The sequence below is a fragment of the Leptodactylus fuscus genome, chromosome 3, assembly GCF_031893055.1.
Source record: "Leptodactylus fuscus isolate aLepFus1 chromosome 3, aLepFus1.hap2, whole genome shotgun sequence".
Classification (NCBI taxonomy): domain Eukaryota; kingdom Metazoa; phylum Chordata; class Amphibia; order Anura; family Leptodactylidae; genus Leptodactylus; species Leptodactylus fuscus.
In genome coordinates, this window is record NC_134267.1 from 55262066 (window position 1) to 55285638 (window position 23573).

At 43.1% G+C, this 23573-nt stretch overlaps 1 protein-coding gene across 1 annotated transcript in view; it reads right to left on the reverse strand.

Annotated features, from left to right (window-relative positions):
- Positions 1 to 14115: 14115 nt before the first annotated feature.
- Positions 14116 to 23573, reverse strand: part of CFAP61 (cilia and flagella associated protein 61) — a 227796-nt gene continuing 218338 nt past the window's right edge. The window contains exon 27 of the mRNA XM_075267626.1: positions 14116 to 14420. Coding sequence (XP_075123727.1) covers positions 14220 to 14420 — 201 coding nt within the window. The 3' untranslated portion in view covers positions 14116 to 14219. The remainder of the gene's footprint in view (positions 14421 to 23573) is intronic.

Consider the following 23573-nt stretch of genomic DNA (forward strand, 5'->3'; position numbering starts at 1 on the left):
TATATAGTGTACATATAGGGTTGAGTATGTTGATAGCACTATATACTGTACATATCAGGGGTGAGTATATACTGTAGTGATATATGATGATGATGGCGCTATATACTGCACATTCTAGAGATGAGTATATAAGGTAGCTCTATGTGACTATTGATCTTCCCTGACTAATTCAGCAATGTGACATATATTATTTTCCCCTATTTTTGATGTCCTGATATTCCTGATGACTGATCCCATCCTGCGACACTTCTTGACACAATCAGCCAAAATTCATGGATAATAGTGTGGCCTTCTGAAATCCCGCGTCGCCATTTTTCTGGCATAGAGGTATGATACTATGGTGGTCTTTTAAGGTGCTCAAACATGCGGATGCGGGCAGAGTGGGGGTAGATTTCCCCCCTAGCACAGGACATCCACAGCCTCTTCATAAATCTGTCAGTCCCCGGTGCCAGTTGTGCCCGTTATTAATACTGGCATAAGACACACCAGTCTTCATAAATCTGCCCCATTATATGGTGGAACTGAGAATGTGCGTAAGGAGTCCTGCTCTGGACAGGGGGTCTTCTGAAGAGGAGCATGTTGCTGATCTGTGCATATATCCCACTAATGGATGACAGACCTTACGTCTTATGATGTATCCCTTATTTATGAGCAGGCATTATAGTGTTAAATGCAAGCTATTTACTACAATGGTTTGTTTCTGGGGCGCTATTGTGGGTAGTACAGGCAGTTAATGGGCAGGCACTATACATAAAGTGTGTGTGTGTGTAGACCCTTGCCCCTTTCACCTCTGGCTATAGGAAATTAACCTCTTGCTATTGAAGGGGGGATTGTGGCCAATCTGCTGTATTTGGAGACACGTGCCTGGAAGAAAGGAGGGGGGTAAGAAGGGAGGGTCTTGGCCTCCCTGACCAACTGTCTCTATATCCACAAACAAAAAGCTGTGTATGGCCGGACTGGACACAAAGTCACCAGAGGCCCAGCCACTCTTATCTCACAAAAGCCACCCAGATTGTGGTCATCACATCTCCATCCATCTATCCCCACACAAAGGGAGCAGGCCCGGGGTTTATGGCTTTATAGCTGTCTAATCCATCACGTCCCGGGTACACCTAGAATTAATAAGATATCCTTAATGACCTAATTTACTATCATATAGACCAGATTCACAACCACTTCTTTATTACAAGTAGAAGAAGTCAGATCAGATCTGCAGGATGGAAACCAAATCTATTCAAGATCATTCCCATTAATCGTGTGTGATCCTGGATAGAGGGGCGACCTGGTTTCTTGGGGCTTGTCTCCACATTGTTCTGTCTGCTGAGGCAGATGATGCTGTATGGAGAGGTATAGTCCTGTACAGTAGCTGGAGGGCTCGGCAGCTGACAGCAAACACAAGAGCGCTAGCAGCAGAGAGCCCTGCAGGGCAGGTGCACAACATGGAGAGATTAAACGTGTCCCTTTTTACTGACCAGACCTATGCCAAACTGCAAGCTACTGGAGTCTGTAGTAATACCGCCCCATCAGTCACCTGCCTGGAAACCAAGCCCGGGCTGCCGCATCACAGCTTGCATTTCAGGCCCCTTACACACAACTGTAGTTATTTGTCCATCTGCATTACGCTTATTAATGGATTACACAGCGACACGTTCATTTCTATGGCCCCATGTACACAGGTATATGTGGGGGCCGTGACCCCTCTGTCCATGTTTTAGTCAGGGTCACTCATTGTATTGTCTAGGGAGAGCACAAACGTCACACTGGTGCCCCTATACGCTGTCCCAGTTTGTTCTTGGACCTGTACATGCACATGGAGTCCAGGTTCTGTCCAACCAGTCTTTGTTCAGAGAATTCGTCCCCCATTGCGCTTGAAAAATGCAGAAAGAAAAGTCCTGCAAGCATTTTTTCCGGGTGGAAACCTGACGAACCCCAAGCAGATTAGGTTTCTGTTTTATGGGTGCCCAAGCTGACCCAAAGAACGGAAATCTGAACGCTGCTGTGAACCTAGTGTAAGGGATAAAGGGGTGTCAGGTTTTGGTGTAAAAGGGATGAAAAAGTAACAATTTTCGTTAAATGTGCTCTTTTTTAGCACAAAAATTTTAAGTTTGGTTCCCTACTTGCCACATTTACCTACCAAATTTATCATAACATACAGTACAATACTGCTGCAAGCTATAGGTGTGATTTCTGGCGCACAGAGCCTCTTAATAATTCTGGAGCTTTTCACACCAGCAGTGTCATCAGTTTTGCATCAGTGAAAACAACAGATTTAATATCATTGGTTCTTTCTTTCTGATCCGTTATTTCTTCCGATGTTAGCCCATCTCACATTAGGTAAAAATGGATCCATTGATTTCTATTGTGTCCCTGTGGGCATGAAAACGGAGAAAGCTAGAATATGTCAGCGTTTATGGTGGGAGTGCCCTCCAATCCTAGCGTTTTGGACGGCAGTATTTCAATTTATGTCTAAGGTAGCTGGCCTCATTATACAGCCCTCCCCTGGTCTGGCTCTTTGTTTTTTGGACACTGATCTTTTCCCCTTGGGGTCACAGGTTGTACTGGGGCAGATAGTGCTGGCAGCTCGGGCTATGATCGCCCGTCAGTGGAAGTCTGCTCTTTGCCTAACCGTAGCTGAGTTAATCCATCATGTCGACTTAGCATTTACTATGGAACGTATGTTGGCCAACAAAAATCATACATATGCTAGCTTCCGTCTTAGGTGGTCCCTTTGGTCCTCGTATATGGACAATAGGAAGGCACCTCCTCCCTTACAGAATTAGGTAGGCCCCGTTGAGATCTCCTATTTACTCCCTGACTACGGGTGGCTTCATTTTCGTTTTTGCTGTATTTCCTTTGTATAATCAGTATTATATCCAGGTATACTGTTCTTGAGCGTGTTTTGTTTTGTTTCTCTTGTTTTCTTGTGTTTCCCCTGTTCTTTCTTCTCTTTGTTTGTCCTCTTCTTGTGGTTCCCTTTTTCCTCTCGTCTACTGTTCCTGTACTTATTTGTTTTTCTAGTTACACCGTAGTTGCTGGTATTTTGTTCTTATGCCCTGAGATTTGAATGGCGTATTGATCTTATAGGCTGAAATGTGATTATATGGCGCTCTGGTGTTTCTTGTTCTGTTTGTGTTATATATTGTAAAATCCTTTTTTCTCAATAAAAATCAAATTTAAAATAAAAATAGAATATGCAGCGTAAAAACAAACCGTCAAAACGCAGACGTGTAAATAGACATATTGGATTGAATGTGTTCTCATAATGGACATGTGACAGACGTTGTAAAAGCTTCCGTCATGCGTTCATTTTTCACTGTGGTGTAAATAAGCCCTTACCGAGCTGTGATGTGTCCACAATGGACTTTTATTATAAATTATTTTTCTTAATGATTATTCTTTAGCATCATTTTAGTATTTTACACTTTTCTTTACATAAATGGACACAAGAACATAAAACTTAATTTTTCGGACTTTCCAAATCCTTATCATAAATTACAGGGGATTCATTTACCCAGGGGTGTATTTAACTACAGCGCAGTCGCCACAGGCAGGAGGTTGTAGAAAGCCGCCACATTATCGCATGATTTGTGTATTAAATGCTGCCATCCATTCACACGGTACAGTAGGGGCATGCAGATGGGAGATGAAAGCAATCCCTCCATTTTACTGTTCTGTTTGTACAAAACATTGTTGCACGTGATTATGTCAAATAAAGTGAAATCCACATCTATACATAGCAGAAATATCATACTATTAATAAATAAATAAATAAATAAATAAATAAATAATACATTTTTTGGAACATCTACAGAATTTACCCAAACGGTATAATTGACATGCTGCAATTTACAAAGATTTTTTTCGGCAATGTGTGGATGGGATTAACCAGAATCAGCTTAGGTAAAGCCATGTAATCAATCGCAGCGAAAAAAACATTGCAGAAAGAGTGTGCGAATTTCACTGCTTTTCTGCTGTGTTTTTCATTTCTGCCTCCCCTAGTATAAGTCTATGGTGAAAATGCAGCATGTTTGTATGTAAAATTCACATGCTGAGTTTTCGGCAGTGTTTTTCTATTAAATATGGGGACAAAATTAAATAAAAGTGTACAAGGCTAAGGCCCCTCGGGCCGTAAACACAGTGATAAAGCGCTGTGGAAAGAACTGCTCCGTGATCGCATTGTGGTTCTTTCCGCAGCACTTTTAAGAGAAAGTTCACAGAGTTTTCCTCTGCGGACTTTCTCTTAACATTATATCTATGGGAAAGCTGCTGGCATTTCCGTAGATATAATTGACATGCTGCGATTTGCAAAGCCGCAACAGCTTTGCAAATTGCAACGTGTCTGCACTGCGTTTTTTTTCTGCAAAGTGGGCATGGGATTCGCATGAATCCTATCCCCTTTGCTTGCACTGTAAAACGCCATGATTTTTCCTGCAGCGGCAAATCGCGGCGTTTACGTCCCGTGGGGCCCCGGCCTAAAGCAATTATTCTCTGGCTGCGTTTCTATGAAAGTCGAAAACCCCTGTAACATCCAAGTTTTTCTATATATTTTCATTTTATGTCATTTCCTTGGTGTTACTGACATGATGGCCTTGCTTTTATTATTGTATTGCTGTATTTTGTTCCTATAAAGAACTGTTGAGCTCCCATATTGGGTTATTTTATCTTTTGTCTGGATTTCATTACAACCATTTTTTTCTCAAACCTAGACTCTGCTTATATTTCCCTGTCATATATTTACATTTAGTCTGACCTGATAAAGACCCCAGTACGGCGTCAAATCGCGTAGCCTATTACTGTTTGTCCGGATTGGAACCAATAAAACAAGGGTTTTTATCTAACGTTTTTGCTGACATTATCATGACCTGCGGCGCTCAAACAATCGTCCCAGTTTTTTCCTCCTTTTTTCTTTACTCCTCTAGTTGACTTGTAGACCATAAGTCGGTGTGTCTGTACAGGCTGACAATGAGCATGTGACCCCACGTTCACATCTGCGCTTGGTAATCTGTTCAGTGAAGTCCGCATGGGAACCCCCGAACGGACTACTGAACGGAGTGACAAGCGGTGTGTAGTGAAAGCTCTTGGACCCCATAGACTGTAATGGGGTCCATGTGCTTTCCGCGTGCTGCCTGCACGAATCATGCGGACATGAAAGTAGATCAAGAAGTACTTTTCTGTCCGCATGTTCCGTGTGGACACCACGTGGAGAACCCATTATAGTCTATGGGGGTTCATGTGCTTTCACTGCACACCGCTTGCCAATGTGTTCGGTAGTCCATTGGGGGGGCTCCCATACAGAGTCCCCGAACGGATTACCAAACGCAGATGTGAACGAGGGGTTATAGGTTTACATGGAGAGACTGATAATGGTCCACACAACAGACGCTGTAATGTTGGGGCACAGTGCGGGTCACGCAGTATTGGGGAATTGGAACTGAATTGATGATAATAAGTCTATGGTAATAAAATTAGCCATTTATCTCATATATAGTACAAATGGAGCAAATAATAGGAAATTAAAATTCCCCGGAGCGCTACCTTAATCTGTGCCCCTTACCGTACATAAATGTGCGCCAGGTTTGCAGCAGGTCTTGTGTGTGTTAGGTTAGTCTGTAATACAGGGACAATATTTCCAGTCATTAATAGAGGCATGTGGTGAATTCTTCTCTGAAAATGGAGCCCACACCCCTTTCACCCCGCCGCCGAGAAGAGAAACCCCAGATAAACACGGCCAGAAATGGGATTTCAGATAATGAATGTGATTTCAGATAACAGGACAGAGAAATGGCACATTCTGCTGTTCCTGGCGCTTAGTGCTCAGCACCTCTTCAAGTCCTGCAGCTTCTGTGATCAGCTAAATTCCCGGCTATTACATATTATTATGTAAGTTAGTATTTGTGAAATGAGGAGAGAGAAGTGTCTGCACAGCAATTTGACCTGGTTAGATGTAATAGAACTCTCCAATGTGAATGCTGTCACATTATGGAGGCTGCGGCGGCTGCTGCCGGGTTTTGCAGTTGTGATCAATAGCGGCTGACGGCTGATTCTCCTTCTGTGCCTTTGTTTTATTTTAGGTTTTGTCAATAGACGTGTGCTGCATTCAGGGGCCCGTGCCGCTATTATCACACTGAGCGTGAAGAATGGACTGTTTGTGTAGTGTTTGACCCCGCCAAAGTTAGCAGTGAGGGGATTGTATGTGCAAGAACTAGTGGCTGGAGATACAAGCGGACGACGACTTTGTCACCTTGTGCGGGGAGATTTACACTTTGTATATGTACAAGGATTTGCTTCCAGTGTAGCACAAGACATCCCTCTACCTAAAGCCAAACAATCTCCATCCAGATAAGTTGCAATATTAGTGAGAGCACTAAAAACTGCAACCACTGGAGTCCTGTATCAATATGGCTCCGATCATCCCCCGAAAGTTCAGTCCCAATTATAAAGATATTCAGTGATCAAACCGCAAACGATAATTCACTTACCTGTATATGTTATCACATATTTTAGGGTAAGGCCCCATGAAGCGAAACCCAGTAATGAAACGCGTTGGAAACGGATGAACGCCATTGGTATATTTATTTTGACCCAACCTACTTATCTATTTTTAATGACAATCACACTGATTCATTCACTTGTATTAGAAAATGGATAAAAATAGAAAATGTCCCAATTTTTTATTAGCTCATTAAAGTGGTCTGTTAAAAAAATGGACATGTACAAGTTCCCTCTGACTCCCCTTGTTCTAAAAATGAATGGTTAGAAAACCTCCGTTACACATCTGTTTTTCGCTTTCATGTGCATGGGGCCAAAGGACCTCACCTGATCCAAACTGTGTAAGCTGTATAGAGCGCACACCTTGCTTTCCATTATGATTTATTAAAGTCTATGGGGAAGATTTATCATGAGAATTTGTAAAGTCACTTTTTCTGTGTCTGTGGACTAATTTGTGCCAAATTTTAAAAATTTTGTACAACCTTTGAAAATGTGGGGTGTGTGTAAGTATAATCCATCTATCCTAAGATGTTACTCCACAGTTTACACCACCTCCTTACTGGAGTGAAATTGCACCAATTTACTGAAGATGTTGGATTTGATAAATCTGGTGTATGGAGACAAGACAAGTTTACCATGCCCACTTAATAAGTAGGGTGAGTGGTGTAAAAATTCTAAATTTTTGTGCAAATAAGCTCAAAAAATTTTCAAAACTCTACTTTACAATTTATTTATGCCAAACTTTGGAGTGTTGGGTTTGACAAATGTTTTTATTTCATGAAATTTTTCCCTTTGGATTCTCACGTCTGGACACCGACCCAGTTCTTGGACTTTTCCCTTTGGATTCACTTGTCTGGATGTCGACCTAGTTCTTGGACTTTTCCCTTTGGATTCACATGTCTGGACACCAACGCAGTTCTGTCACCTTGTGCTTCTGTTGTTACTTTGCAAGGAGTGGTGAGCAGATCTTTATAGTTTATGGGTTTTTTTTTACACATTTTGTCCCTGTACATTATATTATGTATATATACAGTACGTGTCCATCTATATATAAATAATTGTATACCCCTTACAATAACATTTCTGCGCCATCTCTGTGTTGAGCTGTTCCTCTGTGATTCCTACTAAAAATCTATGAATAAATTGACACCTGGCTGATACCAGTTTGGGGCTTGTCCCTACACAGTCTCATATTAATCAATGTTGCTTGTGCTAGACTATGTAGACACGCCCCTTTGACAAAAGGAACGGTAACACCCAGTTGTCCATTTATTCTTACGTTTCTACAGGGGATAACAGTGGAACAGCACAATTTTATTTTATAGTGAACGCAAGTGTTTATTGAAATAGAGCTGATTTTTTTTATTGTTATAGATGTCAGTATAAGATATAGACACTAATTTTAGTTTTTCAGTTTAAATGTGTAAAATCTGTCCCTGTATGTAAGGAGAAGGCGTGAAGCCCGAATTCTAGCAGTGGCTGTTGTATTCTCCTCCTGTAGCCTCACATAATCATACACTCGCACATGGTCAACCCCTGGCACTCTTGCCTCAGCCCCCTCCCTCCAGTTTCATTTCTTTCCCTATTCACCTTCCTCTCCTCCCCAGACCCCGTTCCTTTGTTCGCCCCATTAGCATAAAGCTGCAATAGATCTCCCGTTTAAATAATTACATTCATAATAGAAAGGAATGAACAGGGGAAAGGGAGAAAGGGAAATTAATAGGGAGAGACAGTGGAATAGGGAATGAATAAAAAAAGCAACCCCGGCCAAACCTGAAAGGGGGTAAATACATTAGGAATTTGCTGAACAATACACATTGCAATCTGTTGCCTCCATTCAGACCTTCCAGCAAAATGCAAAGCCGGGCCTTTTGTTAAGGTCTCCAGGTTACCAAATGGTTAACACATACTAGTTTCAGGAAGATTTTCTTGGAGGAATACAATAGTGTGACCAATCATCATTACTTTCTACGGCTGGGGAAATGGATCAGGACGGTCATTTAGTCTTTGTTCCCGGCACAAAGTTTGTTGTTTAATAGAATGGCGTTTTAGCGCGGCTCAATGTGTTAGACAAGTGAAAGCGGGTGCAAATTATGGGGCGAAGAGACAGGGAAAGACGCAATGATCATAGGAAGAAGCGAAAGGCACTCGCCACGTCCAGGGCGGAGGACAATGTGCGGACAATACAAGCGCAGGGGAGGTGTGTGTGTCCGTGACACGGATTGTTTTTGGGGACAGAACAGGTTGTCGAATCTTGACAATTTAGATCCTTTACTTGCTAATCAGTCACTATGGAAATGGCCACATGCGGACGCACAATGGCTGGTGACTCGGTCCCCCGCTCTTGTCCATGCTTCAGGCTTTTGCTGGCTGTTTGTACATTGGTATTATTTTATTTTTGGCCCTTCCTAGTACACTATGTTTGCTCAGTGATGTGTGCGCCTAGTGCCTGCTTGTTTAATGTTGGAGGCAGTGGATTTTTCCTCCTATTAGCATACAGCTGCAGGTTAGCCCTCTCCACCCCCACCACCTTCATACTATACACACTCCCTTAAGCCATGTATACTTTATCCAGCTTTATCATCATTCTTCTCTCAGGCAACCAGAGAGAAAATCAACATCTCCTTCCATACACATCCCCGGCCCCCAACTCCGAGCTCTGCACACACCTCAGGTGCAGCGATTGTCTGACTATTCTGCCCAACAATCCAGTTGTGTGTTTTTCCTGGCTATCTGTATACTTAGACAAAGCGGTCAGACATTTCAACACTGGAAAAGAGAAAAGTACAATGTATTCATTCTAGCATATGGCTGTAGGCCACAAAATCCGTCTGCTCGCTGCCTCGGAGCCAGGGCTGATGTGATTTGGTCACGGCTCGGAGCAGTATCTAAAGCAGTCACTTTCTAAAGCAAAGGTTTCTTTTCTTTTAACTAAGTTGATTCCAAGACTCTCTGGCAGTCATTCCAGACCTGAGTCGTGTAGAAGAAGCTCCCATACATTTCTCCTCTTTTAGGTATTTGCATAGGGAATGGTGAATTTCTAGAATTTTATGCTCTGGTCGAAAATTGTTGGTAGTCTACAATCCAAGCCAAGTATCTTTGAGCAGGCTAAAGTAATCTAGAACACTGATTCTGCTGACTGCTCTCTCTGAACATGTATGTATTTAGGGAGAGGGGAGGAAGCGTGTTACAATGTAATATGCTTGATCCTTCTTTCCTCTACATCTGCCATATACACTCACCGGCCACTTTATTAGGTACATCTGTCCAACTGCTCGTTAACACTTAATTTCTAATCAGCCAATCACATGGCGGCAACTCAGTGCATTTAGGCATGTAGACATGGTCAAGACAATCTCCTGCAGTTCAAACCGAGCATCAGTATGGGGAAGAAAGGTGATTTGAGTGCCTTTGAACGTGGCATGGTTGTTGGTGCCAGAAGGGCTGGTCTGAGTATTTCAGAAACTGCTGATCTACTGGGATTTTCACGCACAACCATCTCTAGGGTTTACAGAGAATGGTCCGAAAAAGAAAAAACATCCAGTGAGCGGCAGTTCTGTGGGCGGAAATGCGTTGTTGATGCCAGAGGTCAGAGGAGAATGGCCAGACTGGTTCGAGCTGATAGAAAGGCAACAGTGACTCAAATAGCCACCCGTTACAACCAAGGTAGCCAGAAGAGCATCTCTGAACGCACAGTACGTCGAACTTTGAGGCAGATGGGCTACAGCAGCAGAAGACCACACCGGGTGCCACTCCTTTCAGCTAAGAACAGGAAACTGAGGCTACAATTTGCACAAGCTCATCGAAATTGGACAATTGAAGATTGGAAAAACGTTGCCTGGTCTGATGAGTCTCGATTTCTGCTGCGACATTCGGATGGTAGGGTCAGAATTTGGCGTCAACAACATGAAAGCATGGATCCATCCTGCCTTGTATCAACGGTTCAGGCTGGTGGTGGTGGTGTCATGGTGTGGGGAATATTTTCTTGGCACTCTTTGGGCCCCTTGGTACCAATTGAGCATCGTTGCAACGCCAAAGCCTACCTGAGTATTGTTGCTGACCATGTCCATCCCTTTATGACCACAATGGACCCAACATCTGATGGCTACTTTCAGCAGGATAATGCGCCATGTCATAAAGCTGGAATCATCTCAGACTGGTTTCTTGAACATGACAATGAGTTCACTGTACTCCAATGGCCTCCACAGTCACCAGATCTCAATCCAATAGAGCATCTTTGGGATGTGGTGGAACGGGAGATTCGCATCATGGATGTGCAGCCGACAAATCTGCGGCAACTGTGTGATGCCATCATGTCAATATGGACCAAAATCTCTGAGGAATGCTTCCAGCACCTTGTTGAATCTATGCCACGAAGAATTGAGGCAGTTCTGAAGGCAAAAGGGGGTCCAACCCGTTACTAGCATGGTGTACCTAATAAAGTGGCCGGTGAGTGTACATTCCTATATACATTAGATGGTCGGCTGTTCCTGACTTACGTCTCATGTGTATCGGTAGTTCTTGCTACACAATTCAAAGGTTGGCCACATCTCTGACCATATGTGTTGCAAAGGGAGGAAAGTGTTGTGAAAGCCTGCAGCTTGTGGATGATAGTTAGGACGACTTGTCACTATCTCCTAAAAGCACAATGACGCTCATCTGATAGGTGCGGTCACTCCGAGCATTTTGGTGTTTTGGTTATCCAAATCCGCTCAGCCATTCCAAAGATATAAGACATGTTAATGCTGATGCAAATTAGGGTTACTAGTCAAGTGGGCGGGAACACTGTATCATATACAGCACACATAGACCGCCACTGTTACCACCCACTTGGCTACTACCATATTAGCTGCAAACCCATGGCACTATACCGCTGTATGTCCCGTGAGTGGTAAAGTAACTTCGTCTGTTGTCTTCTGGGGACCCCGGACCAGGTTCCAAGGAACCGCTACTATAAAGTAGGATTTAACGTATCCTTCTGAACTAAACTACTGTACACATAAGAGTAGAAGGAAGATTTTACAATTGTGTTTAGTTATACAGTGTATCTGGAAACTCCTAAAATAGATCCTGCGTGAATTTCAGACATGACTTCTCCAGTTTTCTTTATAATTCCCTCTTCACCTATAAATATCCAAAGGTTTTATTGGATACAGGTGCACAAAGCATCACTGCGTGTAACACAAGCCAAGCTATAAAGTAATAAATCTAGCATGATTATGTATATGTGTGCGTTATATTATGTATATACAGAATGTGTGTGTCTATGTGTATATATATATATATATATATATATATATATATATATATATATATATAAACACACACCACAGGTCCCCAGCTATCAGCACTGAACATACAGTAGATAGCAGCAATTTGTGTAAAATGAAAAAATCCTTTGTGTCTATCTGATACTTCAGGGGGAATCCATACTCTTATAGAGAAGACCACGGTGACACTGCCATGATGTTTGGAGAATGGGAGAACAGGTGTGATAAGCTGTCAATGAACATCCTCACCAGCGCCCCCTATGGGAAGGTATGTCCAGCTAGCCTTGGTCTGTGACAGGGAGACACTGCCCAAACAAACTTATTAGCCGATCTGCTATTTATTATACTGACTTCATTCCTTTAAGAACTTTTTATATTGTTTACTAAAAGATGGAGAACATCTATGTTGCGTACAAGGCTATGAACGATTTATCATTGTACTTACCCTTCGTTCACATCTGCAAAGGTATTCCATCTGGAGGAGTCTGTATGTGGGCCCCCCGAACGGAATACCAAACGCAATTGCAAGTGGTGTGCAGTAAAAGCGCAGGGATCCCCATAGACTATAATGGGGTCCGTGTGCTTGCCGCGCGTTACCTGCACGAATCATGTGGACAGGGAAGTAGATTGTGTAGTACTTTCCTGTCCGCATGTTCTGTGTGGAGATCTGGCGGCAAGCACACGGACCACATTATAGTCTATGGGGATCCATGTGCTTTCACTGGTACAGCGCTTGCAATTGCGTTTGGTATTCCGTTCAGGGGGGTCCTCATGCAGACTCCCCCGGACGGAATACAAACGCAAATGTGAACGAGGGGTTACTCTGTTTATAATGTATTTTACTCCACAATATTCTCATATCTGCTGTGCACTGTAGCCCATATTTATTCAATACTGTTATCTGTCGCCACGCATTACATAGGGCACATATTAAGCTCATAGGTCCACTCCAATCCAGCCCTGCGGTTTCAGTGGCCTGGTTGGTCATCTATGTATAGACTATAATGGGGTCCGCCGGGTTTTTGCCATTTTTGTACTGAAATCAGTAAGAGAAAAGTCCTTGCAGATCTTTTCTCTCTGCCAAGTTTTTTGGCAGATTCTGCGGCGAAGTCTCTGCCACGGCTGAGTGTGAACAGTCACCTAAGGTGTATGTCTCCCTTTGGAGGATGTGAGAATGCAGATGGCAGCTAACGTTATATCTTGTATAACAGCGATATTGTAATGAATGAATTCCCAAGGTTTTACGTTTGTGTCTGCAGATCTTACAGGCATTGTGATGAGTTGCTGGGAAGCCTCATGTATTTCCTAGTAGGTGAATGGCCGTCTGCAGCACACACAACACCAGGGCGCTGCCCTTTAAGTGCTGAGAGTTGGCAGAGCTGTGTGTTTATTGATTTTTTTTTTGGTCTCGGGGACTGTTTACACTGATGTCTTTCTATGGTGACAGCAATTTTATCTTCACCTGGCTGTGTAATTATGTTTTTTTCCTTCTGAGTAAAGAAACCCGATGAGAGACAATCACTCCTTGGACAATGAGATCTAGTAGGAAAGCCAGAGACTGAATGCAATCTGCTGAAGACATATATACAGCGGCCAAAAACTTCCGACACGTTTACACAGCTCAGTGTCTCTATGGCTGGGGTCCAGTAAACCCTCGTTCTTTTAATGTCTGAACATTCGGACTGTGTTTCCTGCCCTGCTTATTAGGGGTTTTTTTGTAGACAGATCCCCCACTGGGCCATTGTCAGGAGAGAGGCCAGGCGCTGACCATGCAGATAAGCAGAGACCTTGTCTGATCCTTAGACAGAAGGAAAAAGAATCAATATACTGTACTCCAATAATTACAGAGACTTATGTTAATTCCTGCTAATCCGGCAGATGAAAGAATTGGAGGAAATCACCTGATGGTCCGTCCTAGGGTCAACAAGTCACTGGCAAATTAGTATTGGGGCATTGGTAGAGGTGGAGATGCGGCAGAGGCGCCCTAGGCGATGGAACCAAATGATCCAATTACGATAAAGGAAATATCTAAGCACATGACCTAGCAAGGCTCAACCAATATAGCTGTGGCGCCCCCTATAAATATATGCAGATTGTAGAAGCCATGGTCAGTTCTCTATGGATGTTTCATGCATGTTTCTTTATATAATGGTTATGAAATAGTACTAGAATGAAGCGTCGTGTACACCTGCACCTGTTTGAGCAAGTATATGCATTAAATCCCTGTATATGTATGAGCGCACACAGGGCCGGCTTGTTTTCTGATTTTAATTGACATAACATACAGTAAGAAGAGAGAAAACACTACACAAAAACAGGTAAAAGGTACATTCATGTTTATTAAAAGTTCGTCCCTAGACAGTGGGGAGAAGGCAGCAGCTCCCCCTGCAGGTTGACATGCAGAATGCACTATGTAGAGTACCATAGAGTGACAAGGGACATCAATTCAGTAAACTCTTCCTATACAATTCCAGGCCTGGCAAACATGGATAAGTGGTTGCTGTTGTAATTCAGGTAGCTCAGGATTCTCTTCTCTATGTCACTTTTGTATCCATTTTGTTCAAGTATGCGTCTCAGGTATTTTTGGGGGGTTTCCGCCAGATTCAATTCATCGTTTGTGACCTTCTGAGCTAATTCCTTCATGGACGGCTGGTCATGCACCTAGATAAGTAAGTTACACATTCATTAGACATTGTAAAGCAGATTATACAAGTTCTAGCGGTATAGAGTGTATATACCACAGGGAATCAGCAACCTAGAAAATGGCGCAAGTGCTTACTCACTAGACATAGACTACAATTGCCAAGGGTCCTGGTCTCTTGGCATCTACACACAGCATCTCTCTCTGCTGACAACATGTCCTGTCCACGTTGATTCACTGACTGAATGGACACTGTGTAATGTTTTATTTCTCCTGTGGGGGGTGCTGAAGGGAAACTAAACACTTACTCCCAGGAACTCCCATAGGTTACAGCAGATGACTGTAAGTCCCAGGAGTGGGACACCTTGTGTTGTAGTTGGACTCTTTCAGCATGTTGGGATCTTGTGATCATCTTATTGTGGAAGGAAATAAATATATGTCACAGTCACAAAATAATGGTAGCCCTTTTCATTCCCTCCAAGGATCTGTTGATCTACAAACTTAACCTAAAAATAGTAAGTGGTGAATAGTCGCACAATATACCTTTACCTATGTGATCCATGATATAGCAGTCGGCTGATCACATAACTGCTGGCTGCCTGCCCTAGACCACTAGGCCGCAGCACGTCGTGCTCCATAGATATTGATGTGGTGTTTAGCTAATACTCAATGGGGCAGATTTATCAATACCTTTCGGGGACCCGCCTGAGCTTGTGACATTAATCTATATAAGGGTAAGTTCAGACGGATTTTTTATGGTCCAGAACTGGAGGCGGAGGCCGCCTCCGGTCCCGGACCAAAAGCTGAGTAGTTGCGATTGAAAGCCGGTGCACTCCACTGGCATCCAGCTGCGCACTCCGCTCCGGATTACGCCCAATGAATGGGCCTAGACCGCAGGAAGGTGTGTCTTCAGGCCGAATCGCGAGACGAAACGGCCTGAAGAATGAACATCTCGCTTCTTTTTTCCAGTAGCTGAAAGAAACGGCTCCCGGAAAAAAGACCTGAGCATCTCCCATTGATTTCAATGGGAGCCGTCTTTTTGGTCAGGATTTTGAGGCGGATATGGCCTCAAAATCCTGAACAAAAAACTCAGTGTGAACTTGACCAAATAGTCAGGTGTACAGGTCTCACCTATTGTACCTGTACACCACATTGATGCATGTTTTATGCTGAGCGCTTTTCCTCCTCTTAGCCAGTTGAATATATTTATTACTTGGCTTCTCCGGTGGTTGTGATCTTCGCCAACAATGATGGCGCTCAGTAAATCACCTTATTTTCCAATAAATTACAAACTTAAAAAAAAAAACACGTTTGTAATGACAAAAATTTACGGCACAATTTTCATAAAGCAGAAAAGCAAAACTAACAGTCCTATGAAAAGTATAAGTGAAAACAAATGTATATCCTACAAACCTCAAAAGGCAAATCTATAAGAGACACAGCCCTGAAATAACAAGGACAGGGGCGAGAGTTTAGCAGCGAGCGGAATACGCCTAATTGAAAGTCAAAGCAGAGGATCAGGGGCTACGGAGGCGGCATAGTGTGCACGCCCGGGGCTATGTTTAACATATCTGTGATAAAACATAAAGGAGAAACCTTAATCTGCACTGTTTGGGGAAGATGGGGAAACACTGACAGAAAGTGCATTAATGTCTACAAGCATTATGGCTTTTGACATAAACCAGAAGGAAATGAAGATTTTCTCAGAAAGGCTCCTGTTTTTGAGTTGCAATGCAAGTACAAAGTATGGACAGGCAGGGTTTACATCTCCGCACCTTCCGGCGGGTGCCTTATGGGTTAAATATCTAACACCAGGATGATACTGGATCTCGGGTTCTGTGAGATCTAACCCTAATATTTTCTTAGTGACGCCGCCCGGAATGATTTAGTGAGACGCGGACCCAGTACCTGGAATCAATACAGTTCACAGAATTTTTGCCAATATTTTATTGCAATAGCTTCAGAAATTTTATCGTCGTGTTGACATACAATAAAACCAACGAAATCTAATGAAATCACCAGAGAGCGGTAAATGAATGATATAAAAATCTGGGATGAAAAAAAATGCATTAATGGAGTGAAGTCGGCGCTCTTGTCTGCACGCTATTAAAAGTGACTGGATTAGTGCCCTAAGTATCCGCAGTAAGATGGCTTATTGTAGTCTACATCATTTCTGTGCAAAAATAAATGACATGATGCCGTCATTTCTGAAACAGGGAAACAAAGTGTTATTCATCTTTGTCCTCGGGATAGCAAATGCTCAGTCCTGCATTACAAATGTAGAGATTTGGGATCACCGTCCCTCTAATAAAGGATGCTTGGCTGCTCTGTAAAAATGACTATGTCTCAAGGGAGGCAGCAAGCTGAACATCCGCATGTACTACCAAGAGGATGGTAATAGCTGGCATCAGACATGGAGGCAGCTGGTCCAGCATCTTCACAGCAGGAGTTAAATGTGTTTGGTGGCTGTGGCTATCTGAGAGGATTAGCTGACGTTCTTGTGTGTGCACATGGGCACCTTCACCGCCATATTATCAGACTGTAAGAACAACATTCCTGGCCCGTAGTCACATACTGCACACAAAGGGCCGCACCTTACAGGCACCGTCCCAACAATGCACTAATGGGTATACTTGTTATGGCTCCTAATCTTTCCTAAATTATTACTCTCGTGTCATGGCACAAAGGATGTCACGCCTGACAATGGCAATGACGGACTGAGGGCAAGTCAATGGGCCATGTTCATTTTACTAATAAACATTATGGAATGTGCGATAATCGTGAATATATGGCTCATTTTTATTAGGTATTTCCGCTATTATACAACATTAATAGTCAATTTTGTATAAAGTTTAGGAGACATCAGTTGTGGGGCTGGGGGGACACGTATATGGTTATATCCACAAAGTAAACTGAACTCTAGCTTTAACACAGTGACATAAACATCTCCTCTCCTGTGTTGTTGGGAGTGGAGTATGCACAATTCACTTCTACCGTGTTTCCCCAAAAGTAAGACAGTGTCTTACATTATTTTTACCCCCAAAAGTCCCACTATGTCTTACTTTCGGGGTATGTCTTATATTGGGAAACCCCCTCCCCCATCATCATCATCATCATCAATCATATGGATTGAAGCGGCGGCATGCGAGGAGTTAAGCGGCGGCCGCCAGCAAAGTCTATGTGCCGCTTCCATACATTGCAATGGAAGCGTGCTATTCAAATAGTATTTGCGCATCTCTAACTTCAATTTAACAATTGAAGTTAGAGATGCGCAAATACTATTTGAATAGCACGCTCCCATTGCAATGTATGGAAGCGGCCGCCGGCCGGCGCTTAACTCCTCGCGTGCCGCCGCTTCAATCCATCAACCCCTGTCATTAAAAGAAGTTCTTTCCTCTGACCACGTCGGAATAGCCTTAAAAAAGGCTATTCGTCTCCTACCTTATGCCATAGCCAGCGCCGCCTTCTTCCTGAGCTGTGTCCGCCCCGTCTGTGTCCCCGTCTCATGGATGACGCATGCGCAGTCGGCTCTGGCTGCGAGAGCCTGTTAGAGCCGACTGCGCATGCGTCATCCATGAGACCCAAAGAAAACACGGACGGGGCGGACGCAGCTGAGGAAGAAGGCGGCGCTGGCTATGGCATACGGTAGGAGACAAATAGCCTTTTTTAAGGCTATTCCGACGTGTTCAAGAGGAAAGAACTTCTTTTAATGGTAGAATCGCTTTAACCCCTCGCGTGCCGAGCGCTTCCATTCATTTCAATGGAAGCGTGCCATTGAAATGAATAGAAGCGGCTGGCACGAGGGGGTTAACCGGCAAAGTCCTTCTTCACAGCACAGCCAATCGCGCTGTGCTGTGAGAGCCGGGGGGAACGCCCCCTCCATCTGCTCGCAGTACTCGTCCATAGACGAGCATTATCAGGGAGGGAGGGGGCGTTCCCCCGGCTCTCACAGCACAGCGGAGCCCCGTGTTTCCCCGATACAGTAGTAAGACACCCCGAAAGTAAGACAGTGTCTTACATTCTTTTTACCCCGAAAGTCTCACTATGTCTTACTTTCGGGGTACGTCTTACATTAGCCGACCTCCCTGAAACCCCCGCTACGTCTTACTATCGGGGGTGTCTTACTATCGGGGAAACACGGTAGTAGGGCACCAACATAGAAGAAATGGTCACCTCCTACTTGTAGTGACACAACATACAGAAGAAAATGACGTGACAACCCCAATAATTGTAAAAATCATTACAGGTGCATTTATATGGCAGCTCATAACAAAAAAGGGGGATTCAATCACAACGAGTTACATCCTACCCACAGGATAGGGGGTTAATTACTGATCATGGGGCTCCGACCACAGGAACATTGTACTTCAGCTATCTCCAGTAGCTCGCATTGAAATGAATGAGCCCAAATTCAATGTGCTGCTCAAGGGGTGTAGAACATAGTGTATAACACTGTCAGGGCTCCTAGGGGACTATCTATAAAACATAGTGGAGAACACTGTCAGAGCTCCTAGGAACGTATCTATAAAACATAGTGTAGAACACTGTCAGGGCTCCTAGGAACCTATCTATAAAACACAGTGTAGGACATTGTCAGGGATCCTAGGGGCCTATCTATAAAACATAGTGGAGAACACTCTCAGGGCTCCTAGGGGCCTAGCTATAAAACATAGCGGAGAACACAATGCATCATATTTCCACTCATTTATGCCAGAAAACTGGCATAGATGGGTTAGTAGATTTCTCACTATGATTCAACATTATATCTCTGAGGATGCCACCGCACACTAGATCCTTCCACCAGTGTTTTCACCGAAGACAGTGACATATTTACTGATTATCTACTCTTACTGACCATTAGTGATCCATAAAACCACACGTCCAGTAACAAGGTGCATATTATAATCCGTAAATGTTGCACTCTGGTGTTCTGATCCAATGTACAGAGCCGCATTGTGCAGCACTTTTACATACCGTAGAAGTCATTTGAGAAATATTTTCTAAAGTTGTTCCCTTAATAAATAATAAAAATCATCCAGAGAAGATTACAGCAAAAACATGGATGTCAGCTAGGTATTTTTACCATGTTTGTTGTTGCATTAGTGATGTGTTGTATGGTGCCATATAGGCTTCAGTCACACAATATATGACTATACCATAAAAAATAATAAAATAAAAACTGAGCATTTAACCGCTTATAGGGTCTGTCTCATCTAGACAGCCCCTTTACTAAATGAGGACATGATCGAGTTTCAGCTTTTATCACTAGTAGAAGTTACAGGCAGCCAAGCAGGAGAAATGTGATATTACATGGTGCCCATTAAGATGACTGGGAGTTGTGCCGAGTCCTCCAAGACGGAGCCCATCTTCGCCTACATCTTTCTTTATTTTCATTTTTAGACGACATGACTTTAGTGCTATTATTCTTTTATTGTTACAGTATAACTCCCATCTTATTTTTTATTTTTTTCATTGTGTCTGGGGTGTTTTGTAATATACTTTATTAACCTATCTAACTTCCTTTTAATAGAAAAGAGGTTGTAAAGTTCCCTCAGCAATACTCTAACTAAGCATTACCAAGGAGACTCCCTCTGTACACGTACTCAATGTAGTATGTAGACCTGAAGCATTTACCAAAGTGAATGGTCACTACAAATGGCTGTATCTCCGGTTTTATACCACCTAGAAAGCTATGATAGAACCTGACATATCACTAGTTAAAAAACACTGTCAAAAATGTGATTTTACATACAGCATGAACTGCTGCATATTAAGTTCAAATGTTTTTTAGCTAGTGATATCTCAGGTTCTGTTATAGCTAGTACGTTTTGGCAGCATATGATACCAGAACCATTTTTCTACGTGGTATAAAACCAGAGTTACGGCCATTTGAAGTGACCGTCCCCTTTGGTAAATGCTTCACCTCTGCATATTCACAATACAACTGTGTATGACTTTCCCTAGTAACCGCTCAGTTAGATGGATGCTAAGGAGAATATTGCAGCCTGTTTTATAATAAAAAGGAAGTTAAACAGGTTAATAAAGTATAGTACAAAAACTGTTACCAGACGCTCCCCAACAATATAGCAAAAAAAAAAGGTAGTTACACTTTAATAGAAACTTGTAGAATATGTTGTTTCTATAGACTGCCGGCCCCCTACACCTGTGAAAATGGAAGAGGAGGAAGGAGGTGGAGTGCCCAAGGTGACGGGCGCTGGTTATGATCTGGGTCAGAAATCACCTGGAACCACTAAGTTCAGCTTGAAAAAAAATCCCCGGAGGAAGAAAGTAAAATGAAACTCCGCGGACACCCCCTTTAATGAATGAAAGCACCCGGACAATATAAGCACAAACTATTCATTTTCTCTACATTTAGTGAAAAGCTGTTCTTTATGAGACTTGTATGTGTTTTTGCAGGGGTGGGTACTACTTTTGGATTTTTTATTTATTTATGGTTTATTCATCTTTCCTAAGATATTAGTCCTTTTGTGGTTTACACTGTACCTGTATGGACACGATGTTTAGCTCTATACATGGCGATGAGGTTTTTCTCTGAGGCCTGCTTCACATCAGCCTTTGGTATTCTGTTCGTGGAGTCCGCAATAAAAAGCGGTGAGCAGTGAAAGCATAGAGTATAATGATAGAGTATAATGGGGTCCGTTTTCTATGCGGTGTCCGCACGAATCATGCGGAGAGAAAAATAGTTCTGAAGTACTTTTCTCTCTGCATGACTCATGCAGAAAACACACAGATTCCATTATAGTCTACGGGGTCCGTGTGCTTTCACTGCTCACCGCTTTTTAATGCGTTCGGTATTCCATATGGGGGGTCCCCGAGCGGACTCTCCAAATGGAATACTGAACACAGATGTGAGCCAGGCCTGGCTATTGCACATATGCCAAAATTTTAGTCTTCTCGTGCAGAGAATATTGGCAATCCTATGTAAAACTGGCATACTACTAAAATGTTAATACAGCCTGGGCCATTCTACAGCCTTCTCCATCTCCCTGTCATCTCCGCAACAGGTAGCAATGGATTCATTCCGGCAATAAATCTTCATCTGACTTCACCCAAATCTGTTGCAATGTCTCCAATTGGCTCTTATGACATCTTTTCGTTTTCACACTGGAAAACATTTCAGAAACCTTAATGACTGCTAAAAGCCATAAAGCCGTATACAGCTCTCCACCTAATGAGGAGCGAGCGCATGTAACTCTATACTAATGACCCCTAGGTTTCTGCATGAAGAATGGGTGCCAAACTAAACTCTCCCATTCTTCTCCGATTTTATGCTGAACATTTAAAGGTCCACGACCACAAAAAGGGAGACTATCAAAAACTACAAATGTATCAGGTTATCATGTCATAGGCCAGGGGTCAGCAACCTTCAGCACTCCAGCTGCTGTGAAACTACAACTCCCAACATGCTCCATTCACTTCCATGGGAGTCCTAAGACCAACAGAGCAAGAATACATGCTGGGAGTTGTAGTTTTACAACAGGTGGAATGGTGAAGGTTACCTACCCCCATCATAGCCCATAGTATAAAAGGAACTACTAGCTTCCCTTATCACATGCAGTATCCTCATGTCACATCTGACCTTTCCTGGCTTAAGGCCAAGACCCCACGTTGCAGAAAAGCTGCCGAAAGTAGCTTGAAAAGGAACAGGAAATATAAAAGGAAGCTCTTCTACTTCTCCTTTCTGGTCAATCCACTCTTGACTTTCGCTGCAAAAAAAAAGGGCAGCAAAATCTGCAACAGAAAAGCAGCTATTTCCCAATGTGGGGCCTAAGACATATGCCAGGTAAGGGCGCGGGCAGGACCTGTCCTATTGACTCTCTGGCCGTTCATGGCTTATTCTCATACTGTGTAAAACAGAGCTGTTTGTAGGGAAGGAACCTGCTGGGATTTCAGGCTGTGCATGGTTTGGGCCAGGGGCTTAGCTTGAGAGGGTGTAGACAGTATTGTTGCACCCAGGCCCAGGAACCTTAGAGGGCCCATAAGGTGTCTCTTCACAGAACTATAAACCATATATTATATTATAGATGGGGTCCCGGTACAGATTTTGCACTAGGGCCCAGGGGCTTCATGTTATGTCTCTGGTGTGGGCTACATTATTTCTCCTGTCCGGTTCCCTTTAACTACATCATACTATACAGTCTACCTGTCTACACTTTACTAAGTGGCGTCAAAGGGGATCTGGAAGGAGTTTTTTTTATCTATCTTTATATGTCACAAACCCCTCATGAAGCATTGGTGTAGTTTGTAGTTTACTATTTTTGGATTTTTGTATATGACTAAATAATATACATTTTGCAGAATACATGCATGGAGTGACAAAGAAATAGAAAAGAACCGACATGCCCACTTCAATAACTAATATAGCAGTGAAATACAATAAAAATAATAAAACCAATCTGGAGCATCTTTTTAAGAACTGCCCCATCTCTCATAGCCCTTCTGGCTATCTCTGCAGCTATTGGCTGACACTGCACATCACAGACTTCCTGCGTCCACCAATGAGCCATATGATGTATTACAACAAGTGTCCTCTGCTATACAACAATTACTTCTAACCTGGGTTCCCCAAACATCATTCCAACAGCTGAATCAGTCAGAACCACAATAAGGACTAAGAAGAGAGAAAAGGTACCAAAAAAAGCAGAAACTGCCCTAAAAATCTATAATAGTACCATCGCTTATGATAGGACATTAATACAGAGTCCCTGCAGATACCAGACCAGGGACAATCTGAAAGTTCAACACTCTGGAAACTGTTCAATTGTCTCTATACAGTGGTGTCTAGCAAGGTTAACGTGAGACTAGGGGTGTACATAGACATGAAGGAGTCTGTCAGCAATAAATTGTTACAGACCTAATCCCAGGCCCTTGTAGACGTGATATTACAGTTTAGGGGGAGTTCACACGGAGTAACGTGCCGCGTGAAGTGACACGTATATGGCGTGTGAGACTTTGCGCGCCGTAAAAGCTCCCATTGATTTAAATGGGAGCCTGGATCGTATACGCCGCGTTATTTTGCGGCCGTGATTTGCAGCTGCAAAATCACGACCGCAAAATAATGCGGCGTATATGGGACTAACTCCCATTGAAATCAATGGGAGCGTATACGGCACGCAAAGTCTCACACGCCGTATACGTGCCACATCACGCGG